The sequence below is a fragment of the Podarcis vaucheri genome (assembly GCF_965113315.1).
Source record: "Podarcis vaucheri genome assembly, chromosome: 10".
Lineage (NCBI taxonomy): Eukaryota > Metazoa > Chordata > Lepidosauria > Squamata > Lacertidae > Podarcis > Podarcis vaucheri.
The window spans coordinates 7513976-7540323 of record NC_138748.1 but is presented as its reverse complement, the minus strand read 5'-3'; the positions used below and the strand labels follow the sequence as shown (position 1 = coordinate 7540323).

At 43.4% G+C, this 26348-nt stretch overlaps 1 protein-coding gene across 5 annotated transcripts in view; it reads right to left on the bottom strand.

Moving 5' to 3' along the window:
* GSAP (gamma-secretase activating protein) overlaps positions 1 to 23349 on the bottom strand; it is a 63157-nt gene extending 39808 nt beyond the window's left edge. Inside the window, exons 1-14 of one of the 5 annotated variants that reach the window (XM_082239578.1) lie at positions 23070 to 23349; positions 21954 to 22085; positions 16569 to 16645; positions 14144 to 14200; positions 12248 to 12317; positions 10998 to 11054; positions 10818 to 10906; positions 10415 to 10484; positions 9533 to 9579; positions 8525 to 8629; positions 5533 to 5592; positions 5218 to 5261; positions 3659 to 3744; positions 1979 to 2056 (exon numbers count right to left, since the gene is read on the bottom strand). In XM_082239578.1, coding sequence (XP_082095704.1) covers positions 1979 to 2056; positions 3659 to 3744; positions 5218 to 5261; positions 5533 to 5592; positions 8525 to 8629; positions 9533 to 9579; positions 10415 to 10484; positions 10818 to 10906; positions 10998 to 11054; positions 12248 to 12317; positions 14144 to 14200; positions 16569 to 16645; positions 21954 to 22085; positions 23070 to 23163 — 1066 coding nt within the window. In that variant the 5' untranslated portion in view covers positions 23164 to 23349. Of the gene's footprint in view, positions 1 to 1978; positions 2057 to 3658; positions 3745 to 5217; positions 5262 to 5532; positions 5593 to 8524; positions 8630 to 9532; positions 9580 to 10414; positions 10485 to 10817; positions 10907 to 10997; positions 11055 to 12247; positions 12318 to 14143; positions 14201 to 16568; positions 16646 to 19435; positions 19455 to 21953; positions 22086 to 23069 lie in introns of those variants that run through there. The other 4 variants (XM_082239579.1, XM_082239580.1, XM_082239582.1 and 1 more) reach the window with 4 other exon arrangements.
* Between the last annotated feature and the right edge of the window lie 2999 nt (positions 23350 to 26348).

Sequence of the window (26348 nt, the reverse complement as noted above, 5' to 3'; positions counted from 1 at the left end):
TATTTTGGTATATCAGACACAAAGTCAGTTTTCTACAACTATTCCTGAACAAATAATAGAAAAATAGAAATTGGAAAGTTCCACCTCAGCTAGGTTTCCACCTTAAATTTGAAATTGTCATTCATTTGCATCTCTGCCGTTCCCAGTGTCGCACACATGCCTCTCTGTGTGTGAACATGCACACCTCTGCATGCTGTGGTGGAAGAAGGGTCTAATTCAACAAACTTGTCATGTGAGAGCCTAACTCTATTGCCCCATCTGCGCATGCTCAGGAGTATTTCTTAATTCAGCATTGAAAATATCTTAATTCAGCATTAAAAAGACACCACTGCCTCACCTCACAGCAGAGGTTACTCCTGAACACAGCCCTAGGAGGGGCTGATACCCAATGAGTGATCACCAGGTCTAGAGCACCATATGAGGAGGAAGTGATCTGCTTCCCATGTGTACATGGCCAATGGGAGAGTTCGGTGGTGGCGCGGATACAACCCTACAGCCTGAAAGGTTACCCACCCCTTTGCTAGAAGCTTCTTAAAGGTAAAGGGACCCCTGACCATTAGGTCCAGTCGTGACCAACTCTGGGGTTGCGTGCTCATCTCGCTTTATTGGCCGAGGGAGCCGGCGTTTGTCCGCAGACAGCTTCCGGGTTATGTGGGCAGCATGACTAAGCCGCTTCTGGCGAACCAGAGCAGCACACGGAAACGCCGTTTACCTTCCCGCCGGAGCGGTACCTATTTATCTACTTGCACTTTGATGTGCTTTCGAACTGTTAGGTTGGCAGGAGCAGGGACCGAACAACGGGAGCTCACCCCGGATTTGAACCGCCGACCTTCTGATCGGCAAGTCCTAGGCTCTGTGGTTTAACCCACAGTGCCACCCACGTCCCTTAGAAGCATCAGAAATCTGCCTCAGAGGAAGTTGTGGATTAAATGCTTTGGAGGATGTTGTGGATTAAATGCTTTGGAGCCTATGCATATCTACTAAGAAATGAGGCCTACTGAATTCCCTGGTCATTTCTCTCAGATAAGTGTGTGTAATATTACAGAACCAACTCGTCTGCTTCCGCTTGCATCACAAAGTTCAACTTTGAGCTGCAAATTATTATTAATTGAATCTTCTTGGGTTGTGTCCAGTGTTGCTGTTCTGCTTGCACAAAAACTCCTCTCGCCTGCAACCCCTCTCCCTCGCACCCTCAAAATCTGTTCCTGAGGGCTGAGGGACCCTCGAGGGGAGATACTGGGAGCACAAATGCAGAGGCAAAGAAGGGAAGTTCCGTTGTGCAAATAAGACTCCATTTGTGCAGCACTGGATAAAATCCTCTTGTTTATTCACTGAAGTGCAGATATTCAGGTAATCGTGTCTGGGGTGGTGGTGGTTCCCATTTATGAATCAAGGAAGCCAAGAGCAGGCCTTGAATAAAAATTACTAAGCAAAACCCCAAAAAGCTTTGTTTAAATAAATAAGTACAATAAATTTCAAGCAGGCAAATTCCAAAGTCCTCTTGCAAACCATAATATTAATGTTGTAAAAATACATCTTAGATTGTGTTGACAATGCAAAATTCTATGATGGGCAGAGAGTACTTTTAAATTTGAATTCTTGTATTTTACATCAACAAAAACAATGAATTCAAGAAGATATTTTCCATACAGTTTTATTAAATCGTTCTTTCCTTTTGGTGCTTTCACTATCTACTTTATTCTTTACAAAATTAAATAATTGAAATTAGATGTATTTCCTTTTGAAAATTTGAATATGAAACAAAAGCAAGTGTCAAAGGGGTAAGGAGGATTGAGGGGACAGAGATTAAGATAAATACAAATCCTATAACAGAATGAGGCCTTCTAGAATGCAAATAGCAAAGTTTGGACAAGATGCATTGGCTGCCATCCTATCCACACATACCTGGAGAAGCCTCACTGAACTCAGTCGGGCTTACTTCTAAGTAGACATGCACAGGAGTGCCCTATTGACATACCTTTATGTAAAAAGGACACGGAGTATGTTACTTCTTCGGGACTAGCAGGAACCAGGTTACAGCATATGCAGAGACATCCTAGAAAAAGAAGAAGAAAGTGTGTTCCACACGAAATTGCAACTATAAAATGTCCACTTTAATATTAGGAAAATGAAGCGGTTAAAGCCCAGTGAGGAATGATACTTCCATGGCTACATGCATATCTGTGAGTCATCTCCCTGTGGTGGTTTAGTTAACAATATCAATGACTTTTCCTTTGCAGACTTAAAAGGAAACAGAATGGTACTTGGATTAGAGCCATTTCTTCAGTTCCCCAAACGCTTTCAGTCCTAGAAGCTGAAGGAAGGAAATTTCAAACACATCCCAAACAGTTTGACCCCTTGTGCTCAAAAACATGGTAGCTCTAACCTTCCTGGGAGGAACAGCTGTCCCTTCTCTCAGACTCCCTGAAAAAAGCAACTTGTTGAATACCGTACTTTTCCGTCTACAAGACGCCCCCATGTATAAGGTGCCCCCTAGTTTAGGGGGGAAACCTAGTCTTATACATGGAAAAATACGGTACTTAAGTCACTTGCAGCTGTATTATACTGGAAGCTGCAGAGGATATTTCATTTCAGTTTTTCCAGCCTACCCAGTATGGAAGAAGAGTTCAGATGCAGAACACACGTTATCTTCCTGTACAGTCATACCTCGGGTTATGAACACTGTGGGTTGCGGACTGTGCTCGCGCAGAAACACAAAATGACACCATGTGTATGGACAGAAGTGCCAAATTGCGCCATGCGCGTGCACAGACACAGTGCTTCAGGCTGTGAACGCTGCGGGTTGCAAACATGCCTCCTGCACGGATCACGTTCGCAACCCGTGGTATGACTGTACTGCCAAAATGTGTTGTAGTCATCTCACACACACCTGTAACACTTTAGAGGACAAATACATGTGATATTGTGCACTTAAGGTGTGAATATCAGAAGTGCTTCCTAAAAAAAACCTTTATGCATGTTGGATAGTTGTGGCTCAAAGATCTAAGACATATATGCTCATTTATTATATAATAATGTGGTGTGTCATCAAACAAGATCATCCTTAAACCTGAAGTACTGGTATTACATTTTGGGAGTTCTAGTAAAAATTTCTGCTAGTAGTGGAAGTGGAATGAATTCAGTTGAGAGACAGGATGATTACACCTCTGAAAAAAGGTTTGCTTTTCATGTCTGTATCAAGGCAGAACACAGTAATCATCAAACACCCTTCACGTTACCAAAAGAAATAAAAAAGCAGATCAGTAACATACACATTAATATATTACTTTGAAATGCAAGAGCTGTTTCGTTACACCACTCTTGAGCTCAGGTACTGATGTGAATATATCATTTGTGCCTTACATGATTTGTGATGCAGACATGCTCTTCTCAGCAAGTTTCATGGAAGGAGTGATAGAGAACAGAATGTGTCCCAACTTAAGTAGAGAAGAACATTAATTTAAATAGGCATGTTGCTCACAACAAATGCTAGGTTCACGCATGACGTTTTCTGGCATTTGTATCCAACTACAATAAATACCTAAAGGGGATAAGTTTACTGTATGATGGTGAAAGATAAGAAAGAATTAAGCTGCAAGTAAAACTCAAAGGTTTGGGTAAATTAGGTTCACAAGTCTGTGTCTCATGTATACATTACCTGTTTCACTGGTAAAAACTTGAATATTTAAAGGTTTAGATATCATCTCTTGGTCTTGAGAATAGTTAAAATCCAAATTCATAGATCTAGGAACAGAAACATGAATTTGCTTCTTTACTCAAAATAGTGACAGCAAACTAGTCTGCAGCAAACCATAGTTTGTGGTTTGAGGACCCGATCCCCGCTTAGTGGAATGAAGACACACGGACACGGAATATAAGGTTAATGGGCAAGAAAAGGCCACAACTTTATTGATTACAGCAAGTGAAAAGGTATTGGCTTAGGCATTGGACCACGACAGATTGACTCCACCCACTCGAAGAGGGGTGAGCCCGAAAAGGGGTTTATTCACCAGAAGGTGGAGCCTGTTGATGCTAATCCAACTATAAGCTCTCCCCTGATGTCACCGAGGGTCGTGCCCTGGCCCCCCGCCACAAAGGCATCAGACAGGAACCACGACCACCGCATTCCTTTAACGGAATACCCAAAATTGAAGGGGTAGGCGATGGCCACACCTAGCCCTTCCACACACCACGAACACATTCCAATGCCTAACCTACCCGCCAATACCAAGAAAGTTGTGGCGATTGCTACGAGGTAGGCGAAAAAACCAAAAGGCTGAATGCCAGATGGAAAAGTTCCTACCAGGCCCCCTAGACAACCAACCTAAGGTCCATAGCAAGGCCGAGAGAAAAACTGAAACCCTGAGCTCTAAGGGAGTGGAGGGCGGGTGACTCGCGATGGGAAGGCGGAAAATGAGGCAGAATGCTGGCGCAGCAGTAACTTAAACTGCAATCCACGCCCCGTCAAGCCGCCCAGAGGGCGCTTACCTGTGGGCATGGTGCGCCAGCCAGGTGAGTGGGTGACGCAGAAATCGCATCCCGCCCACAACGCCTCCCCTCTTGGAGGGAGGAGAGGCTTTGCTGCTTTGTCTAAATGTGACAGGCTGTGGCTTGTGCAAACCACAGTATACCATTAAATTAGGATTCCTAATACAATTTCATAATTGTTTGGAAATAGGATCGGCTGGCGAGCCATTGTTTCCACAAGGCATAGCTTGTTGTGTTTTATTAAGCATATGACCTCAGTGCTTTGCTTGGGCTCTTCCTCATAATGACACCATTACGTCTGAATTAAATCTTCAGGAGATGGAGTCATCTTCATCAATTCTTGCATCTTTGTATATATGCAGGAAAATTAAAAAAGAACTAAGTTGTTGCAGCATTGAGGGAAGCATGAAACAATCACTGATTGCTTTTAGGCTTGCCAAACAGAAAACCAATTCATAAATACACATGGGATATCAAGATGCAGAAATAAATCTGCAATCACTATCTACAGTGAATAGTGTGCCACAACAGCGCTAAAAGAGTACCCCACAAATGGTCTCCTCTAGAATTCGCCTTCCCAACGGCAACACCTCCTGACAGGAAATGATTTTACAACTGGTTTGGAGTGCGGAGATGTATGTGTAGCAGCTCACAAAGCTGAGATATTGCTTAATTCAATTCTAAATAGCTCTGAGGAAAACAGCTAGAAGGCACGTCACCCAAACTCACTTTAATCCTATGTCATCCAAGTTGATATCCAAAGGTGTTTCAAGCTGTTGGAAAACAGAAAGGCACTAAGTAATGGACTCTGCAGAAATGGCAAAGCTGACAGCGAAATTAAGAGATCAAAATGTTGAACTTTTCATAGAATGGAGGCCTTTTGTGGACTATTTAAACAGCACAATCCTAACCATGTCTATTCAGGAGTAAGTCCTACTGAATTTAATGGGCTTTACTTCAAGGTAAATAAGGCTACGATTGCAGTCTAGATCAACAGAATGTTTGTATTTTGAATTGAACAAATAAAAGCTTAATAGAACTTACTATTGGTTTAAAGTTTTTATCAGGATAAAACTGGATGCAATATAGTGTGTCCCTTGATTCCTACAACAAAGAGAAACTTTATTGGCATACATTTAAACCACTGGGGAAGAATTGGACATTATCTTGGCAAAGCATGCTCATGCTGGCTAAGTCAATGGGAATGCATGCATGAGGAGACTAATTCTGTCCTCTGCTCTTGAACCCATAGTTTCCCCCTAATGCATCTCCCTACACTACTACTCCTTACAAAGCCAGGCTCATTGCTAGCTTTAGAGCCCAATTTGTGAGAGAAGAAAAAGCATTAGAGCTGTGTTTGACCTTCTAACATCTAATTCTGCCCTTAAAAGCTCTCCATCCTTAAAATATATGACCCTTCTTTGAACATATGTGCCCTGAAGCAATTCAGAAAGAAAGTACAAAAAATTCACCACAACATAGCTTTGATACTTCCTTCCTGCCTCCCCCAGACTGTCTACCTTCTGTCTGTAAATACTTATGGTTTTGCTTACCATAAAACATTGTTTGCAGTTTCATAAGAGGAAACCTTTTGTGGGTGTCAAGCTGCTTCCCATTGCCTTTTGGCACAGACATGTTAGAAAAACTGCAAACACTATTCTCAGTTCAGAGTGGATCTTGAAAACTTAGAGCAGCTGTGTGTGTGTGTTTTAGTTTTAAATTACAGTCTACAATTTGAAACAACATTTCAGTAGGGTTAAGTACATTTGCCCTGCACAGTTTTTAACAGTTGGCACTAGGAACGGCGTTTCCGTGCGCTGCTCTGGTTCGCCAGAAGCAGCTTAGTCCTGCTGGCCACATGACCCGGAAGCTGTACGCCGGCTCCCTCAGCCAGTAAAGCGAGATGAGCGCCGCAACCCCAGAGTCGGTCACGACTGGACCTAATGGTCAGGGGTCCCTTTACCTTTACCTTACTAGGAACTCTATTAACAACAACAGCAAAAACCACCACAAATGTATACCTCTCCTGCAAGTCCTTATGAAATGTGGCCTCATAGCTAGATCAGCAGTTCTGAATTATTTGGGGGGGGGGGAGATGCCAGGCTGTGACAGAAGGGCACCCTAATCTGCACACCTGGGTACACTTCTGGTGCCAGTATTTTTTTACTTTCAGGAAAATGACATTTTTACAGGCTTGCTACCAAGGAACTCCGACTCACTGTCATTTTAAGCTTGGCCATAGCGCCTTAAGTTAGAAATCTCCCTGATGCCTTTCAAGTGCTAATATGCAGATACATTAGGCACTCAGAGAGAAGTTGAACTTGAAGCATGTACTGGGTATCCTCAGTTTAGATCAATAGTGGACTCTTGCTGGCAATTTTCAATGTGTGTATGTCTATGTGTATATATTCAACACCCCCACACACCAGTATGAGACTTCCAGAACATACAAGTGCCTCTCTTTCTACTTGACCTCCAACCCACATCATGATTGGACCTACTCAAAGCCCTGGTGGTAGAAGCTCTGTGCCCATAGCAGATCAGCACTCACTGACATGACCCAATGCAAATATATGCCCACTGCAATCTGCCTGTACACCACAGACCTCTGCACTGTGGTTGGAAACGTGAATATCTTATCTAATGAATCTTGTATTTTGTCACTCTTCATTTAGTATAAACCTCCCAGGAAGAACTTTCTGACAGTAAGAGTTGTTCGAGAGTAGAACAGTCTCCCTCAGGAGGTTGTGGACTCTCCTTCTTTAAACGGAGGCTGGATGGGCATCTGTCATGGATGCTTCAGCTGCAACTCCTGTATCGCAGGGGGTTGGACTGGATAACCATTGAGTTCCCTTACAACTCTACAATTCCATGAGTCTATTATTCTCTCCCGCAGGGAAGTTCTTTGCCCTAAAACATCAGTCTTCCCGGTGCTCTCCCCCACTCCATCTTTTTGTCATTTTGTATTCAGTTTAATTAATGACCAGAGGAAAGCACAGCCTGTTGTCTCACGTTACAATCCTCTAAGAAGAGCCTTCTAGATCAAGCCAATGGCTCATCGGGCCCCGAATCCTGTTCCCACCGTAGCCAACCAGATGCCTGCAGGAAACCCGCAAACAGGATCCAAGCTTGCTGCAATTTTCAGCAACTAGTATTCAGAAATAGTGCTGCCTTCAACTGCAGAAGCCATGTGTAACATCAGGCTTTGACCTAAAGGGCTTTATAGTTATTGTCCCCTAAAGGAGAAAACTTCTTCCCCCCTGCCTTTGCTGTAAGAGAGATACTCTCTGCCCTCCAGCTTCCTCTTTCATACCGTTTCTGCCTCTTTGCTTCTTCAATTCCTCCATCAAGTCACGCTGCTGGTAGAAAGAGCTGTTTATAGTTCAACTTCCCACCCTAATCTGATTCAGCCACATATGTCTCGCTGGGTCCTGCTGCCCTCTCCCCAGAATTCTTGGCATTGAATCCATCCAGCCTCTATCACTTTGTAGATTTCACCCCATAGCTGCCAATCCAATTTGAATGTTGCCTCTGTAACCAATCTTTTACTTTCATCACAAACTGAATATTAATCACTCTCTTTCGTAATCAATTGTTCTAAGCTTTGGCCTGCAGTCTTTTGATTGCTAATACCTTCTGGTATAAAATGCAATTCATTCCATGGCTGAAGACTCTGCTCGTGTTCACCCCAGAGATGAACATGGAACTGTAGACACATAGGGGAGAAGCTTCTGCTGAATTTTGCAAAATCAACACTTAGTCACTCAAGAATCCATTCTCACTACTAGATTCCCAATATTCAACTCAGTAATACAGGATCCCGTTCCGTCTCCAGTAGGTAATCACATTTCCCCTCCCCCTACCAGGGCATAAATGGCAGGTGGCATGGAAGTCTAATTTTGAGGTATATTTCAAAACACATTTCTATCTCCCTTATTATCAGAAACCCTGCTACTATTTTAAAATGTAACATTTTCACTGAATAAATAGCATGCAAGTGCATAACCAAAGCAACAAAATATTGCATATTTTCAACCTTTGAGGCAATGTAAAATAATGTTTGCTCCAGCGTATCCCACTGGGCCCAAAAGATGTCGTCAACAATTCTTTGTCTTGAAAGCTGGCTTGCATTTTCTATCATCTAGAAGGGACAGAAAATCAGCATTAATCAGGAAAAAAGTGAAACAATGTGTGTCAAATCAAATACACTGCAGTAACTAGAGACCTGTTCAGGTAACACTCCCAGAAACTCAACATGTGCAGTTTAGATAAGAATGCAGGTAATGTTTCTTTCCGACCATCCCCAGCATGTAGAAAAACACCTGACCTGAATAATCCTGCAGCTAGTTTAGGAGGACAGCCAAGACCAGGGGTCTGCAACCTTTAAGACAAAAAGAGTCACTTGGACCCGTTTCCGAAGGGAAAAAAACTGGGAGCCGCAAAACTCATCATTATAAAAATAACTTTTTGTCACTTTTTATTATTTCTTTGTTTGACCCCTCAGAATTACTCCTCCCAATAGAAATAAACGTTAAATTAACAAGTTACCTTTTTTTGTGTGTGTGTTCTTCACTCCCCTTCAAAACAGTGACCAGCGTACATGCCCCCTTTCAATGCAGTGACCAGCGTACATGCCCCTTACAATGTAGCGGGCGGGCGGGAAGGTGACGTCGGGACGGTGCGTGACTAACGCACGCCACCCCCATGCGACGACACAGCCAGTACAGCGCCTGCCACAGTGGGGAGTGTCGGGGCGCACAATGCGCCTCCTCCCCTGGCTAGTATCCGCCCCGGAGCCGCGGCAAAGGTGTAAAAGAGCCACATGTGGCTCCGGAGCCGCGGGTTGCAGACCCCTGGCCAAGACTATGAGTCACCAAACTAGATTAATGGCAAGATCTTGCCAACTTGTACTCCAGCTGGGGGCTGAATTGGCCATCTAGTTGCTGACCTTATCTATACTACACAATGACAGTCCATAAAAATATCAACCCAACCAATTCCACTTGAACAAAAGAATTAAAGGGGAGTGGATTAAGCTTCTTACCACATTGTCTCCTTCTCTGACAACTTTGATGTCGATTTTTTCAATATCTTAAAATTGAAAAACAATGTCATTTTGTGACTATTTATGCACTACAGACACACAGACCATCAAACAATTCAATGGATATTTTGCTTCTAAATGATGAGCACATTTGTGCCAGCATATCTGCACATGAGTGTTGCATAATAACACAATGCTGGTGGCAATATTGAGTTTCCGAAAGCATACTAGTACAGATTTAGTGTGCGATCCTCTGCTTATTTACTAAGACTTAAGTTCTATGGTACTCCCAGGAAGATGGGCATAGGATGGCAGCCCGAATGCCACATTCTAAGACTCTGTGTGCTGGTGCTAATGTTCAACCTGGCAATTTGCAATTGGGACACAACAACATTTTTTTTTACAAATGAGGGCAAATTGTCGGTTATCCTTCATAAACAAACAGATCTGAAAGTCATGATGCATTGACAAGAAACAAAGCTTCCAGCCACACAGAGTTCTTTCTTGTGGTTCTAGGTCTGCGTGAAACCATTCCCACAGTTCATCTATAAAACTTAATGCTTTTTCAAACAACCCAGGAGGTTCTGGAAAGAACAGAACAATGCATTTTCACAACCACAAGGTCATTTTAAGAGACCTCCCCCTGCCGCCAGCATTTAATCAGAGATGGTTTTCTAAAATTGAATGCCACCCATGAAGGTCACTCAGGCTTAGATCTTTTTCTTCTCCCAACACTTCCTAAAGCAAGATTTAAGAAGAGAAATGGACCTTACAACCATATTGTCTCCAAAGCAGGAAAAGACAAGACACTGCAGAACACCCTACCAACCTACAATCAAAATGTACATTTTATCAAAATGCTTTTTAAATTTAAGTACTTACATTTATCTTCTGAAATTAGCAACAGGTAGCTTGCTGGAGAAGCAATTGTTTCTGCAACTGGATAAACAAACTGTAAAAGGAAATTGTTCAAAGATAACAGGCTTGCTGTATTGAGGCTAGATAGCTGGCTAATGGTGTACTGCATAGTCTAATTGAGAGAATGGTATTGTTATTTTAGTGTATTTTTCATCTTTGTTGGAAGCCGCCCAGAGTGGCTGGGGAAACTCAGCCAGATGGGTGGGGTACAAATAATTTGTTGTTGTTGTTGTTGTTGTTGTTGTTGTTGTTGTTGTTAAATTCTATTTAAGATAGAAAGCAGGCTTTATGTCACTTTGGCACAGAAAAGAAACCTAAGGGCTGTTACTACACACCTATTCATGAAAAGTTTGCAAATATGACTTACCTGCACTCTGATCCAGCTATCCACAGCCTTTAAAACTTTCACATTATTTACTGGGTGAATTTCAATCAGCAAGGTCAAACATTTAGACACTAGGATAAAAGCAGAATTAACATAAATTAGTCTGCTGTTTGTAAATTATATCCAACATCCATTTAAAGGTGTATCAAATGTTTTAAGTACCTGGAGGAAACAAGAGATTTGCTCTTTCTTCTGTTGTTGACTGGAGAAAACTGACTGCTAATAACAACAAATATATAGAAATTGTAAGCGTCATATATTGAATTCCCACAATTTTTGTTTGAGGGAAATTAACAAGACTTTCAAGGGATATTGCTACAGTGGTGGGGATCCTCAGCCCTAGGGAATGAATGTGGCCTGTCTAACGCAATTGTATTACTACTATGTTTATATTACTTTAAAGCAATGCTATAATAAAAATGTATGGTGGTTAGCTCATATTTAAAAACGAATACTCATGTGTGCACATCATACTAAAACCATAATTTAGCATCATGGGCATGAGAAGGAACAAGATAAGGCAAACCTTGGAATTTCGTACTTCCCCCTCCTCTCCTCCTCCTGCAAGACTAGGAGCAATTCAGAAGCGTTGATTTCTGCTTCTGATTAATGACAGTATTCTGTGTTGGCCAGACCATAACTGTGCTTAATTCTAACTATGTTTATTTTAAACAAGCCAACTCTAATAACGTGGTTTGAAGTTGGCTTGATTGAACTGGCCAGTGTAACTATCTGCAGATAAACAAATGTGGAACCACATGTTTCCAAACTCCTCCTCCTCCTGGGCTTGGAGGAGCAAGGGGAGAAGAGGAGCCCAAGATTCCTTCCTGCTCATTCATGTTACACTAAACAATGCTTAAGTGTACAAATGTGAAACCTACAGGCCCACTCCCTCACCACGCTGCATGCTAACATGCCAAAGCCTGCATTAAAAATGGCATAACTTAGAATACACTGCAACACTTGAAGGATTAATGCTACAAGTTAACAAGATACAAGGAGTCTTCATACAGAACCAGTCTCAGAAATTAGCCAGGCGCGTTTTGCTACTGCCGTGGGTCCAACTGCAACTATGTGAAGATTTCTGGGGCCAAGTTGGCGACCACAGTTTAAAAACCTCTCCCTCAGTTCATAGTTAATACCATTTCCGTTTCCACTGTGTGTGTTTCTCTTCCTTGCATACTGGGGCAAGTGAATTGTTGTAAGACCAAGCAATGCAGTTGAGATCATAGAACTGTAGCATTGGAAGGGATCCCAAGGCTAATCTACTACAACCCCCTGGCAAATAGATATTCCATTGTGGTGATTGCAACCTAGATTTTAGGTTCCATTTGTCACATAGCTTATATATCTGAGTTTCTAACACTGTACAGAACATAACTTTAATGAGAAAGCAACAGGAAGGAGCTTACCCAGCAATGTCATCTCACTGTTGACAGAGCAGCTGATCACGTGCAAGTCCTTTTCAAAAGTATATAAGTGCTATTTGGGGGGAAATGTTTGCACATTTTATGAGCAAGTATATCTTGACTACATTTAATTCTCTCTTTCTCCTTGTTCTTTACATTCACACACTTTAGTCTCCATAAAAGGTAAAGGGACCCCTGACCATTAGGTCCAGTTATGACCGACTCTGGGGTTGCAGCGCTCATCTCACTTTATCGGCCGAGGGAGCCGGCGTACAGCTTCTGGGTCATGTGGCCAGCATGACTAAGCCGCTTCTGGCAAACCAGAGCAGCGCATGGAAATGCCGTTTACCTTCCCGCCGGAGCGGTACCTATTTATCTACTTGCACTTTGACGTGCTTTTGAACTGCTAGGTGGGCAGAAGCTGGGACCAAACAACGGGAGCTCACCCCGTCGTGGGGATTCGAACCGCCGACCTTCTGATCGGCAAGTCCTAGGCTCTGTGGTTTAACCCACAGCACCACCCGCATCCAAATCAGTTTTAGTGCAACCCCCTTAAAACTAGGTTCCTTAACGTTCATACCAGGGGTCAGCAAACTTTTTCAGCAGGGGGCCAGTCCACTGTCCCTCAGACCTTGTGGGGGGCCAGACTATATTTTGAAAAAAATAATGAATGAATTCCTATGCCCCAGAAATAATCTAGAGATGCATTTTAAACAAAAGGACACATCTACTCATGTAAAAACACACAGATTCCTGGGCTGCCCACAGACCGGATTGAGAAGGAGATTGGGCCGCATCCAGCCCCTGGGCCTTAGTTTGCCTACCCATGGTCCATACCCTCAAAACCAAGCAATTTTGTGCTATGGAAGTATAGAGAATAGAGGTATCTTACCTCTTATGCCTGACCAATCAACACCTGCACATCTTATCTACTGGTCATGTTTTGTTCAAGTTATTTATTCTGAAAGTTCTCATAGTTATAATAGATGCCAATTTCTGACAGCTTTCCCTCTAATGCTGGGTCTTATCTTGACTGTGAATCACTGTGTCTAGATATGGTAACAGGATGATGGTTCAATCCAAGAAGGAGTCACATGGAGGTAGAGGAGATTATGAGCAGTTTTAGGGATATGACTTTAACTACACATTCTCTCCCTGATTATAATGGTTTATGATATGATGGTTTTGCTGGACCTGCCTTGGCTCCTGGGTGGCAGCAGTGCCCAGGGAGACCTTTCTCAATTACATCTGTGTTGGGAACTGAGTCCCTTTTGGAGAAAAGGTATCTCCGAATAGCTCATACCCTGACCTGCAATACTGCCTGCATGGACCTGCACCCAAGGGTGGTTATAAAAATTGTAGGTGTCACAGAATGAAGCCATTCATATACATTGAAGAAAGCCAGGTAACATGTAACACCACAACACTTGCCACTCACTGCATGTTTCCTGCCAAAACTGATTCAAACCCAAGCCCCAATTCATAAGGAGAATTACTTCTGCCATGTGACCCTCACTGTGCCAATTAAGGTCCTCAGGCAAATCAGCCCCTAAGGAGGTTCATTCTGAGGGTCTAATAACAGAATGATTTACCCGAAGGCTGCATTGCATCTTTAAATCCTACCCCATCTAGAAGATCTGCCAAGCTTCTTCCCTCTAGTGTCATGATCTTGGCCAAACCCTTTTTCTTCTATGAGGATTCTGGAGAAGTCAGTACTGCTGCTTTATAATGATATGTCAATATTCATAATTTTATAAACATTTGTATATATGTGTGTGTATATATCTGTTATAGATTTTACATGCTTGTTGGTTTTATTGTAGCAATTGTAAAAGCCTTGATTTTGGACACAGCCAAGCTCTATAACACTCCCTATTCTATATGGTGGATGAAGCTTACCTGGTTCTTTTGACTACTGGGCTCATACAATCCAATACAGGTGTGCGCCTGATTCCCCTGCAAGGGAAGTGATTCAGCCATGAGAACAGAACATTTTAAAAACATTCAGTGTCACCTGTAATAATATAACCATTTATCTTCAATTGTCCAAATTTCACCAGCTCTGGTCCCTTATCTTTAAGAGCCCAAAATATATGATTACATTTTCCCCTGTCATGAAGGGAGGTGAAGCTTTTCTCCTTGTGGGTAATGTCAGGGACCATGGATCAGTGCTAAACGTGGCAGAGGCCAGAAATCAGAAAGGCCACAGCCAGGAGTCCTTGTTCTCTTCCTTTCCATTCTTCCTTCCTGCCCAGCAGACAGCCAGGGAGAGGAATCTGTTGCTCTCGCCAAAAGCCTGAACTGATCACCTACAGGGAGCAGGGAGGTGATATTAGACCAAGACCTGTGTGTGGTCCTAGGGCCACAGGTTAGAATCATAGAATCATAGAGTTGGAAGAGACCACAAGGGCCATCGAATCCAACCCCCTGCCAAGCAGGAAACACCATCAGAGCACTCCTGACATATGGATAGAATCATAGAATCATAGAGTTGGAAGAGGTTGCCCATCTCTAAGATAAAAGTGATGATGATAATCCTCCACCTACTTAACTTCTTGATGCTGCTATGAGACTCAGAAAGCAGGCCAGGCTAGAACGAGAGAGCAGGCACACACATAGACAATCCTACTTCTGTCATGCCTTCTCTCTCAGTTTCCTCAACTAAATATATCCTCCCTTTTCCCTTTCATGGTAAGGAGAAAGAGAAAAGGCACATAAGTCTGTATTCTAATGCCTTGTCAATACAATTTTGAATGAACTTATAGATTTGGGTTTTTTTCTCCCAAGGAAAAGCACTCATCAAAACCTGTTGGGAAATTTGGAAACCCATTTTAAATCATCTCATCTTTGCACCTAGTAGTTTTACTTCCTCTTAATTCTGCTACGCAGTGTGACCATCCGCCTGAAGGCTGCCAACTTTGACTGACCCCATTTCTGTGTCTTTAACAGCAGCTCAACAGAAAGAAATTGAGCATGTGGTGTTTGTACTGGTATGGAGATAAACAGATGTTTGATTGCTATGTATCAGGCCACTGTTAACAGAACAGAAACAATTAAATTAAAAGCAGCTGGACAGACTATTGGAGGAACAAACATGGGCTGTGCACTGCCACCATGTAACTAACTGGCACATCCAATCTGTATCACCAGATCAGAGGTCTGTGGAAAAACAACAAGGATCTCATGCTTTAAAGTCTGGGCACAATAGGGGAGGCGTCACAGCTCAGTGATAAAGCACCTGGTCAGTGGTCTGCGGAAAAAGCCAGAGCAAAGTGGCGAAAAACATTTTTGCATGTCTAAAAGTACCAGGTTCAACCAGTTTTGCCAGTTAAGAAGACAGCAGTTGCTGGAAAACATATTTGCATGACCCAATGATCATGAGCAGTCAGTCAGTGGTGGGAGAGTTCCAGGAAAATTTGGGTAAGACCAGTCTTTGTTCAGAAATGAAACTACTTCAGCTGCCACAGTTTGCAAAAGCTGTCCACTGTTGGACGGAGGGAATGCAACCCTGCCCACTCTTCTGAAGCTCAGAGGCATTTGATACTAGAGACAAACCAAGGCCTGGGGGCCGGATGCAGCCCAATCGCCTTCTCAATCCCGCCCGTGGACGGGCCAGGAATCAGCATGTTTTTACATGAGCAGAATGTGTGCTTTAATTTAAAGTGCATCTCTGGGTTATTTGTGGGGCATAGGAATTCATTCATTCCCCCCCCCCCATATAGTCTGGCCCACCACATGGTCTGAGGGACAGTGGACTGGCCCACAGCTGAAAAGGGTTGCTGACTCCTGCTGCTCCAACCCTTCTGAGCAGCAGCTGATAGCAAACAAGGAAAGAGAGTTGTACAAATTGTTAAATAAATAGGACTGGATTTTAGGAGGGATTACAGATAATCGGTCGTCCCAATGGAAGGGTCTGATAAGCACAGTGGTGCACTTCCAAGAGCATCTTGGTGGTGAAAGGCAAGATAGGAGGACAGCTATGTACGTTTGTTCAAATTAAATCCTACTGGTTCCCAGGTAAGTGTATGTAGCCCTGCAGTCCAAAATGTGCTAAATAGAAGCACTCCACTGATTATGAACGAAGTGGGATATGAAGTCAGCATTGCAAATTAATCAGTTTTGTAATGATAAGATCTCTAATTTCAGAGCAAAATTAAAGTTTAAATTAAATGAAGGGATGGACACACTTATTATTTGCTATATAACACACCAAGCCTTACTTGAGTGCAATGCCCATTTGTAGTCAGTGTTACTTCCAGTAAAGCAGACATAGCATCATGTAGACCATTTCTTAAGTCTTATCTCTCTTTCTTTCTTTACTTACCTTCCAGGTATAAATAATATTTCCATTTCTTTCAACGTTAACTGTGCGGAGTGTCTCCAAGTTATTCCCCAAAATATCTGAAATAACAACCATAAGATGCTTCAGGCCAGTTTAAGCTCAATTATATTTTTTTAAAAAAGACTGACAAAGAAACAAACAAACAAACGTCATTAGGACAATAATGTCATGTCATGTTATAGGAATAATTAGTAGTTTTAAACTATTGCTTAGTGGCCTTATTAGGAGTGCAGCTCTTTCAGCATGAATGGGGAAATTGTTTAGAATTCTAGTCTTCTAATGTAATATAAGCCACAGTGTCCCGTGGATATTGTTAACTGGTGGGACAGCAGAATGGGAGATTTGATTTCATCTATAAGGAACTTTGAAAATCACATAAACTTATCTCAAGAGGCTGAGGAGCATACAGGCAACTCCCCATTTACTCAAGGGTTGCTTTCCAAGGCACCACACGCAATGGTGGGACGCCCATTAGCCCACCCTGCCCTGTTCCGCCCCCACTTTGTCCCTTTCCAATGCCCAAAGTGGCATGTGTGTCAGCAGTCACGCATGACTCGAATGGGGAGCTCCCTATATAGTTGTAGTAGTAATAATAGTAATAATAATAATAATAAACACTACAATGCTGAAGATTTTTCACAAGGACTGTTTTGTAAATATGAAAATGTTGTGGAAATGTAGAGGACTGAACTTAAGAGTGGGAAAATTAGAAACTAAGAGGAACTGATATGGACAGATTTGCCCATCCTCAATTGGAACACAGAATCTGAGTGGGTTGGGATTGCTGCCAGCACAAGAGCAGCAGTCACCATTTGCTGCTCTCCCTCAGCTTGGGCTGGCCCTTGTAGTCAGGAGGGAAATATAAGCATTCTCTGTCCCAAACCCTTAGCACAGGTCAACCCACAAATATGAAACGCTTTATAACTAACCAATAATAATAGTAAATTTAAAATCCACTGTGCCAAAATCCGCCACAATTTTTTGAGGGCTGCAACATTTAACCAATTGACATTGATCATTTAAAAAGGTGCCCCTCTTTGACGGGGTAGATTTTTAAAAAATTAAAAGAAATCGTTTCATACTTCTAAAGATTACTGGTGGCAGTTTTTAAAGGAGTGGTCCTCACCTCCTTCTCATAGCATGCAGACTCTAAGACGCCTCCCATGGCATGAGCATGAATGAACCACAATGCAGGTGTGCTTCTTACTTCTGCTTTAATCCAGAAGCAAATTTATTTGCTGGACTAATTTGCTAAAAGTCACTGGTGATTATCAATTCATAGCGCATGTCTACTCAAACACAAGCCCCACTGAGATCAGGGGAGCTTACTCCCAAGGAAGCATGCACAGGATTGCAGCCTAAGATTTATTTATTTTTTAATTGAATGACAGCCCTAATTTATTGTTTTGCCTTACCCAGAGTAATACCTCTTGCAAAATGCTATAACCTGCAACCTGAACAATCCTTCTACAGTGGTACCTCGGGTTACATACACTCCAGGTTACAGACTCCGCTAACCCAGAAATAGTGCTTCAGGTTAAGAACTGTGCTTCAGGATGAGAACAGAAATCGTGCTCCGGCGGCGCAGTGGCAGCAGGAGGCCCCATTAGCTAAAGTGGTGCTTCAGGTTAAGAACAGTTTCAGGTTAAGTACGGACCTCCGGAACGAATTAAGTACTTAACCTGAGGTACCACTGTAGTTTAATTAGCATTTCCTTGTTACACATTTAGAGTTTGAAGTCAAGAGAGAGAGGTGCTATAAATATTCTCTTGCCACATTTTTAACAGGAGAAAAATGGAAGCAAGATAAGTTGTGACACACCAAAGGAAAACTGGTGCACATGATAGACAGTTAGTAGGAAGCTGAATCTGCAGAAGGATTTCCTGCTCTCTCATGCTTCGGTTTGAGCATTCTCAAGTCTTTTGTGTGAATCACCAGCATTATAATGCTAAAGGTAAAACAGGGTCATATTTCAAGGAAGGTTAAATTAAAAAGAAAAATAAACTCTACACTTCCAGAGCTTTCAGGCTGTATCTGATATTGCACTCCAATTCGATGTGCCATTCCTGGCAGTCACACAGATTATGCAACTCTTTACGGTAACTTTGGGGAGGATCCAGCCAAAGGTTAAGTACTTTTAAGTATCATTGATTTCAACCAGAAATACTTACTAAACAAGTTTTATGCTTGCCAGGACTAAGCAAATTAAAGGAAACCATCACACTTTTCTTTTTACAAACACAAAAAAGTCACCTTACAAAGCGGGTTTCACTCTAAAAATTAAAGTTTGTATTAAGCTACTTGTGGAGATACATATTGAAGAAATAATCAGAGAAGACACAGGACTTTCTTAACAGTCACAGAGTCTGCTTAAAAAATTGTCTTCATATATATATATATATATATATATATATATATATATATGTGTGTGTGTGTGTGCGTGCGCGCGCGCGCGCTATTTTTTGGCCCCAGCAAGAGCCCTCAACGCAGTTTACAAAAAAGAATAAAATACCATCAAGTAAACTATTAAACCACATGGAATGTTTTCACAGCCCATCTAAACACTACCAGGGATGTGGTTAATCTCACCTCTTTTGGGAAGGAATTCCACAACGGGTGTCTTAATAATTTTTGGAAGAATCAAAAACACAGCAAGGACAACAGGGATTTCCAGGTATTTATATATTGTGGCAATAATTCATTAAAAATGCTTGACTCAGGAGCAAATGTTCTGAAATACACCCCTCCTGGAAAATGACTGGGGTTCTTTATTGCACTGCTCCTTCTTAAATAGTGTTGATTACAATCCTATGCAGTGTTTCCTAAGAGGAAACACCACTGGAACTCACTTTTCAAGTAAGCAGATTACAGTCATCTAATCCAGTGCCTTTCAAAGTGGTGGTGAACAGACTGGTGCCAGTCCACAAACTGTTGACTGCTGGTTCCTGGTGACTCCACTACAGCCCAGGTTGGATGGGATGCTTCAAGGTCCAAATATGGTTCTGGTCCCTCCTGCAAATATGGTGGGAGGATTCCAGGTCTATTGCATCAGATAAATTGAGATTCACTGATCTAACCCAACTTTGAAAATCACCTAAACTGGAATCCATTGCCACATGTTGGGGCAACATTCTATGGTTTAACCGCAAATGGAAAATTAAGTCCAGTGTCAACTCTCCTCTGGCAAGTTCCATGGCTAACCATTCCAAGACACAGTTGCTGAAGTTATCTTTAATTTTTACCTCTTTGCCATAACCTGCAGACACATTCACGCTGTCTGTGTTAGGGTAACTGAAGCCATCTATTACTACAATACTAGCCAGTTACCACTAGGGATCATATTCCTCAACCATCAACCCCTATTATGGGTAGGCCGCTATCAGGTGTTTTGTTTTGATGATTAGTGCACTTTTAATTTATATTTCTTAACATGATTATGCTGCTCACTGCTTTGAGGGCCTTTGGGTCTAAGTTACCACCAAGGTCCTAGGCTGTATATAAGCAAACCACGACCTGACATAACTTGGTCTCCATTTCAAGATCACCCTGAGCATTTTGCTTCAGGGGAGGGGAGTCTGTTTCATCTGAGATTTCTAGTTTATTCCCTCTGAGATACACCCCACCATTACCATATGCCCTTCCCTGTCCTTCTTTTAGAGGTTTTTTTTACAGATACAACTATATCCCACTGGTTCTCTGCATTCCACTAGAATACTCCCTAAAGTATCTTTGCTCACCTTTAAAGCCAAGCCTTGTTGTGGATTTCCCATATTGGCTCAGCAACTTCCTAGAACTGGCTTATCCAGACCTATATCTCCAAATGCCTGTGGCATGTGTGTTTTCCCATACAGCCCTCTGGTCTCTTTGACTGGATATTATGCCCTATTGAACACCTAGTTCAGTTGCCTTATTCTATCCCACTGCTATTTGGGAATCAGAAACACTATCATGCTCATCTCTTGTGAACAATTCCTCCCAAACTGGGTGCTCCATTGCTCCTATAATTTTTTTCCCATGGCTCAGATTAAAAACTGCTCTACAACTGTCAAAATAAAAAAATTCCTTCCAGTAGCACCTTAAAGACCAACTAAGTTAGTTCTTGGTATGAGCTTTCGTGTGCATGCACACTTCTTCAGATACACATACCAAGAACTAACTTAGTTGGTCTTTAAGGTGCTACTGGAAGGATTTTTTTTATTTTGACTATGGCAGACCAACACGGCTACCTATCTGTAACTGCTCTACAACTGGTTTGCTATTAAATGGCTGCAACCTGGTTCCATTTTGAAGCCTGTCCCTTTTGTCCACCCACACTCAGGTTCCAAAATTTTGCAAAACTCTGCATTCAATACATTAGATATGTTTGAGGGGTCAAAGTACACCTAATCCATTTGATACAGTATGGTTTCTGCTCCTAACTTTCATAAATGCTTCTCTTGAGAGTTCATGACCTCCAACTACCCACACTGGGTTTTTGAGGGTTTATATCAGATAGCTGCTTTAGTTCTTGTTTATCTGATTTCAATGGTTATCACTTCTCCAGTCATATGCTGTAATAATGACACGTGGGGCTCTGTAACTTCTTGTTTTGCAATTGTTCTTCACTGTACTGCAGTTTCTCCAGAGTGGCTGGGGAAACCCAGCCAAATAGGCAGTGTATAAATATTATTATTATTATTATTTGCAAAACAAAATTATTTGCAGTTAAAAAAACAAACAAAAACAGCACATTTCTCAACTTCTCTGGTGTTGACATGACCATTAGTGCTTCTCCAACACAATCACATGATCTACACAATCTCTGTGTTTCTAATGACCAAATTTTCTCCTGGCTGGAAGTACCCCATATTTTGTCTCTCTCGGGCTTTTGTTTTGAAACACTGAATAGCTTCAATTAAGTCCACTGATGAATCTACTCTGAGTACAAGATAAGCTGGATACAACCCTCCCGTCCTAAGAATAGATTCCACTTCTCATCCACCACCCAAGCAGCTGTTATTTATGATAGGTTTAATGAGACCATAGATATAATCACACATCTCCTTTATCATGTCTAGTTTGACCCGCAGGCTGCCTGCTTCTTCATGTTCTACGTCAGACAAAGTGATACAATAGTAGTCTGCTTGTGATTAGGATCATCATTGTTATTTTAGGGAAGAGCCAATACATTATTGGTCAGAAAATAATGTGCTGCTACAGTAGATTGTGCATAGTACATAAACTTGTCTGTCTTCCTATATGGGTGATATTCTGTGTTTTGAAAGGAGGCTGGCGTTTGGTAGACAACATCATTCGTAGAACCATATACAAAACAGCACCAGTATATAAGACATTCACTTTAAAAAGCAATAGCCCAATTTTACTTACAGTGACCTTCAGCTTTGTAAAGGATTTTATTAGACGGAATTATCGTCTCCTCTGGGATCAGCTTATCACTGTTTTTGATCAAGACTGACGATTGGTGTTTTGCAGCAGGTTTAAACGTCCGTTTTAAGCATCCTGTTCTAATGTAAGCAGAGGAAGGCTGTATTCAAAGCACACCTGAAGCCCATTCGTTCCCTCAAAGAATTCTGGGAACTGTAGTTTATGGCTTCTTGGTCATAGTAGTTCTGTGAAGGGGGTAAACTACAGTGCCCAGAATTCTTTGAGGAGTAGAGAAGGGGAAACGATGAATGCAGTGGCGTAGCGTGGGGGGTGCAGGGGGGCCCGGCCGCACCAGGCGCAACATCTGGGGGTGAAGGTTAGGGGGCGCAAATCCACGGGTTAGGGGGCGCAAATTACTTGCCTTGCCCCGGGTGCTGACAACCCACGCTACGCCACTGTATGAATGTGCTTTCAGGGTACCGCAGCCAGACATTTTAAAGATTATTTCTGGTTCTCTTAGAAGAGGGCAGCGCTGTGAGAAGGGAGGGAGGGGAACCTGCCCTCCCGACTTTGCCGCCGCACTCCTGCTCACAGGTACTCAGCTCACCTGCCTGAGCAACGTTGGTCCCTGAGCTGAGGCCGAGGCACGTTTGTCACCTGGCCGGGGCTTCCCTGCGCTGGGAAAACTGCTTCTAAGTTTCCCAAGTACGAACCCGGAGCGGAACAAGGCGAGCCAGCAGCTGAGTCCCGCCGCCCCAATTCCCCCCAAAAATTGCAGTTTGGCTCGAGAACACATTTAACAGGTCGTGAGGGGTTTTTTTTGAGCGGGCAACAAGGACAGGACGTGCCTCGGCAGGAAACTCCCCCGATATAGTGTTAACCCTTCCCCGTGTCTCCAGCAAATGGGCTGGAGCCGGATAGTTCGTTAGGGCCAATGCCTCTCATTCCTGAATTCAATAAAGTTGTGGCCCAATTCGCCCATTTAACCTTAAATTATGGTGTCTCGTGTCTTTATTTATCCTGATGGGGGGGGCGGGAACTCGCCACGCAACACCGTTCAGGAAGAAGAAGAAGAAAAATAAGAATAAGAATAGCAGCAGCAGCAGCAGCAACCCTCACCGGCATCCGCGTCTCCCAGCAGCGCCGCTTGCTCGGAAAGCCAGGGCCCCACATCTCTCTGAGGATCAAACTGGGCGCTCGGCTGCAGCAGCATCGCCCCTCCTGCCTCTGCCCAGGGGGAGCCCGGGAGCAGCAGCCCCGCAAGAGCCTCCCGGCAGCAGCCTCCAGAAGCAGCCCGGCGGATGCCCCGCCAACGCCGCCTGAGGCCTCGCCCGCCTTGCAGGGACCCGGGGCTCCCCGAGCGCCTTTCGCTTTTGCCCCGGGCCCGCCCCTCGCGGGGAATCTCCCAAACTAGCCGGAGGCGCCGCTGCCTATTGGACGCGCCGAGTGTCGCTCGGGGAAGCGCCGGCCCTGCAAACTCCGGAGCCGGCGCCTCCCCCGAGACGCGCGGGGAACGGGAGATGCGCCCCTTGCGCAACGGCGGGCGGCCCCTCGCGCAGCGCCGGCGGCAATGGCTGGCTGGGCGCGTTCGCGAGGGTTGGCCCAAAACGCCGCCGGAAGGTCTGGAACTGGGGCGGTGAATGGGCAAACCGAAAGTAAATGCATCGCATCCTGTCCAGGGACCGCTTAGGATTGCATGCGCTCGGAGTAGCCCGTAGTAAACACCCCTCGCCCGCCCCCTTCCTCCGCTATCTGCATCTTGAATGCGGATCCAGGTCGCGCGTCGGTTTTGCGGGGTGAAATCGCCTCTTGCTTCTGCTGGGCAGTGGCGGGGGGGGGGGGACGACGACGCGCGCGGGGGCCCCGTTAGTGTTTAAATTGCACCGGGAGTGTTTCCCTGAGTGGCGCTTGCAGGCGCACCTTTAAGCTCCCCGATCTTTCCCTTTTTCGCCATGTTGAATGCCGAGAAGCTAAGTTTCACCATTCCCGAAAAGAAACCGGGTGTTGGTGTGAAAGCAAAACAAGTAAGCTGCGGTTTAAAGTGCTCCGCCTAACGGGCGGGATAGGCTGGAGCTCCAGAACTTGTTACAGATTAAATGCAAAAACATTTCAGGAGGACCCCTTGTTCTAACCTTCTGCATACAAATCGACATGTGCAAACCTTCCAGGACGAAGAAGTCTCTTTCCAGTGCAAAATACCGTAGCAGGAGAAAATTTGCAGAACAAGGATTCAACCATGCAAGAGCTTTTTGGATGCAATGGAGAAGGGGGGGGGTTGCGCAGGGAGAGACGGGTGGGTCAGAGACGGACACTCAAGTCAGAGAGCGAGGAACAGGGGTCTTGCATGGGCCTGTTTTTTATTATTGAATAAACTACTGTAACCCCCATGGGCCATTGTAATGGAGTGCCTTGAAGTCATTTCTGCAGCAGGTAAAGTACTTTTTAGCCCCCCCAATTCCACCCCAACCTGTCCTGTATTTTGCCCGACCGTAGCAACCCCCTGCAACCCCTAACCAGTGGCGTAGCGTGGGGGGTGCAGGGGGGGCGGCCGCACCGGGCGCAACATCTGGGGGTTAGGTTTAGGGGGCGCAAATCCACGGGTTAGGGGGCGCAAATTACTTGCCTTGCCCTGGGTGCTGACAACCCACGCTACGCCACTGCCCCTAACAAACTAAGGCTTCCAGGAGTCTTGGGGGAAGCCGTGGCTGCTCAAAGTGGTATCATACTGCTTTACGTGTACAATGCAGATGGAACACTTTCTTGCAAGTGCTACTAGTGATACCAAGAAACAGCTGGCGGAGCTCAGTGGTATACCACATGTTTTGCATGTGTCAGTTCCCATGAGCAATCCCCAGGAGCTCAGCTAGGTGGGAAATGCCTGAGACTCGAGAAAGCCACTGTCACACGGAATAGACAGTGCAAGACAAGATAATAATAATAATAATAATTTATTATTTATACCCCGCCCATCTGGCTGAGTTTCCCCAGCCACTCTGGGCGGCTCCCAATCAGTGTTAAAAACAGTACAGCGTTACATATTAAAAACTTCCCTGAACAGGGCTGCCTTAAGATGTCTTCTGAATGTCAGGTAATTATTTATCTGCATATGTTTAACAAAATCCTTATTGAAATATTTATGGTTCAGAATCAGACCAACTGGAAAAGTTCTTTTCAATCAGCCTCGTAAATAACATTCACATTATTTTCAGCCCCCTTCCTAACTTTAAGCTTCATACACATGTGAAGTATTAGCTGGTCATGACTGCCTGGATTGCAGGTCCCGATTAAGAAGAGGAAACCTGACTATATTTGGTTCTGAATCATTTGCAGTGGGGGTAGCAAGAAGCTTTAAAGCAGAAAAACATGAATGATGAATGAACTGCTTTCTAATACATGAAGTATGAGGATAATGTTGTGCTCCTCAGATAAGATTCCCCTGGTTTAAATACTACTGTTTTAAATGTTGCGAAACCAGCACACCAGTCTTTGTGTGCTTTTGCTGAACCTAATGGGTTATCATGTTAAAAGGAAGTGGTAAACAATATCATTTGCCGGAAGCCATGGCAGTGTAACAATTAGTTGTGAATAGAGCGGCATTTTCTCATAACAGGAGTATGACGTGTCCTCACTTGCAATCCTTGTTCAGATAAAAGTTCATATCAGTATCAGTTGAAATTGCCTCTTTCTTCAGAAAACATTCCAGATTGAATTTATAACGGGAAAGCTATTTCCCAACATATAATTTGAATTAAGAGGATTCAGGCTAAAAGCATTATTTTAGTATTATATATAGCTTTCGTTCTGGTCAGTGACTGAAATAAATTGATTCATTCATATCTAGCTACAGAGCAGAGGGTTTTGGTGGTCAAACTGAGCCACCAAAAATTGTGCACAATAAGATGGCAGCTGTTCAGCTATCACAACAGAGAGAAAGAGAAGTTGTGCAACCCCTTGCCATAGTGGGGGAAATTGTGACCTGTCACCAAGTGCTAACTATTTATGGACATTCTTAAGTCCTGTGCTCTCCCTTTTTATCTTTAAGACAGACTATATAGTCCTTCAAATAGAGCCCTGTCTACTGTAAAGGTGAATGCATGGCCAGCCCAACAGCTTCACTGCTATGGGAGGTTCCACTGTTAAATATACAGTGAGTAACTTCACCATACGGTGGTAATTAGCTACTTCTTTCCCAACAGAAAAGGCCACATGCTAGCTATGCTGCCATATGTAGTGATTCATGCTTATAAGAGGTATGCAGAGGGTAACAGTCCCTTTTCCTACCATTTATTCTGTGTATATCTTTGTGTGTACTGGTTTCTCTATGCAGCCATATAGATTATAATAACTCAGATAGTTATTTATGAAAAAAAATTGGACTCCTTATTAGCACTAATGAGG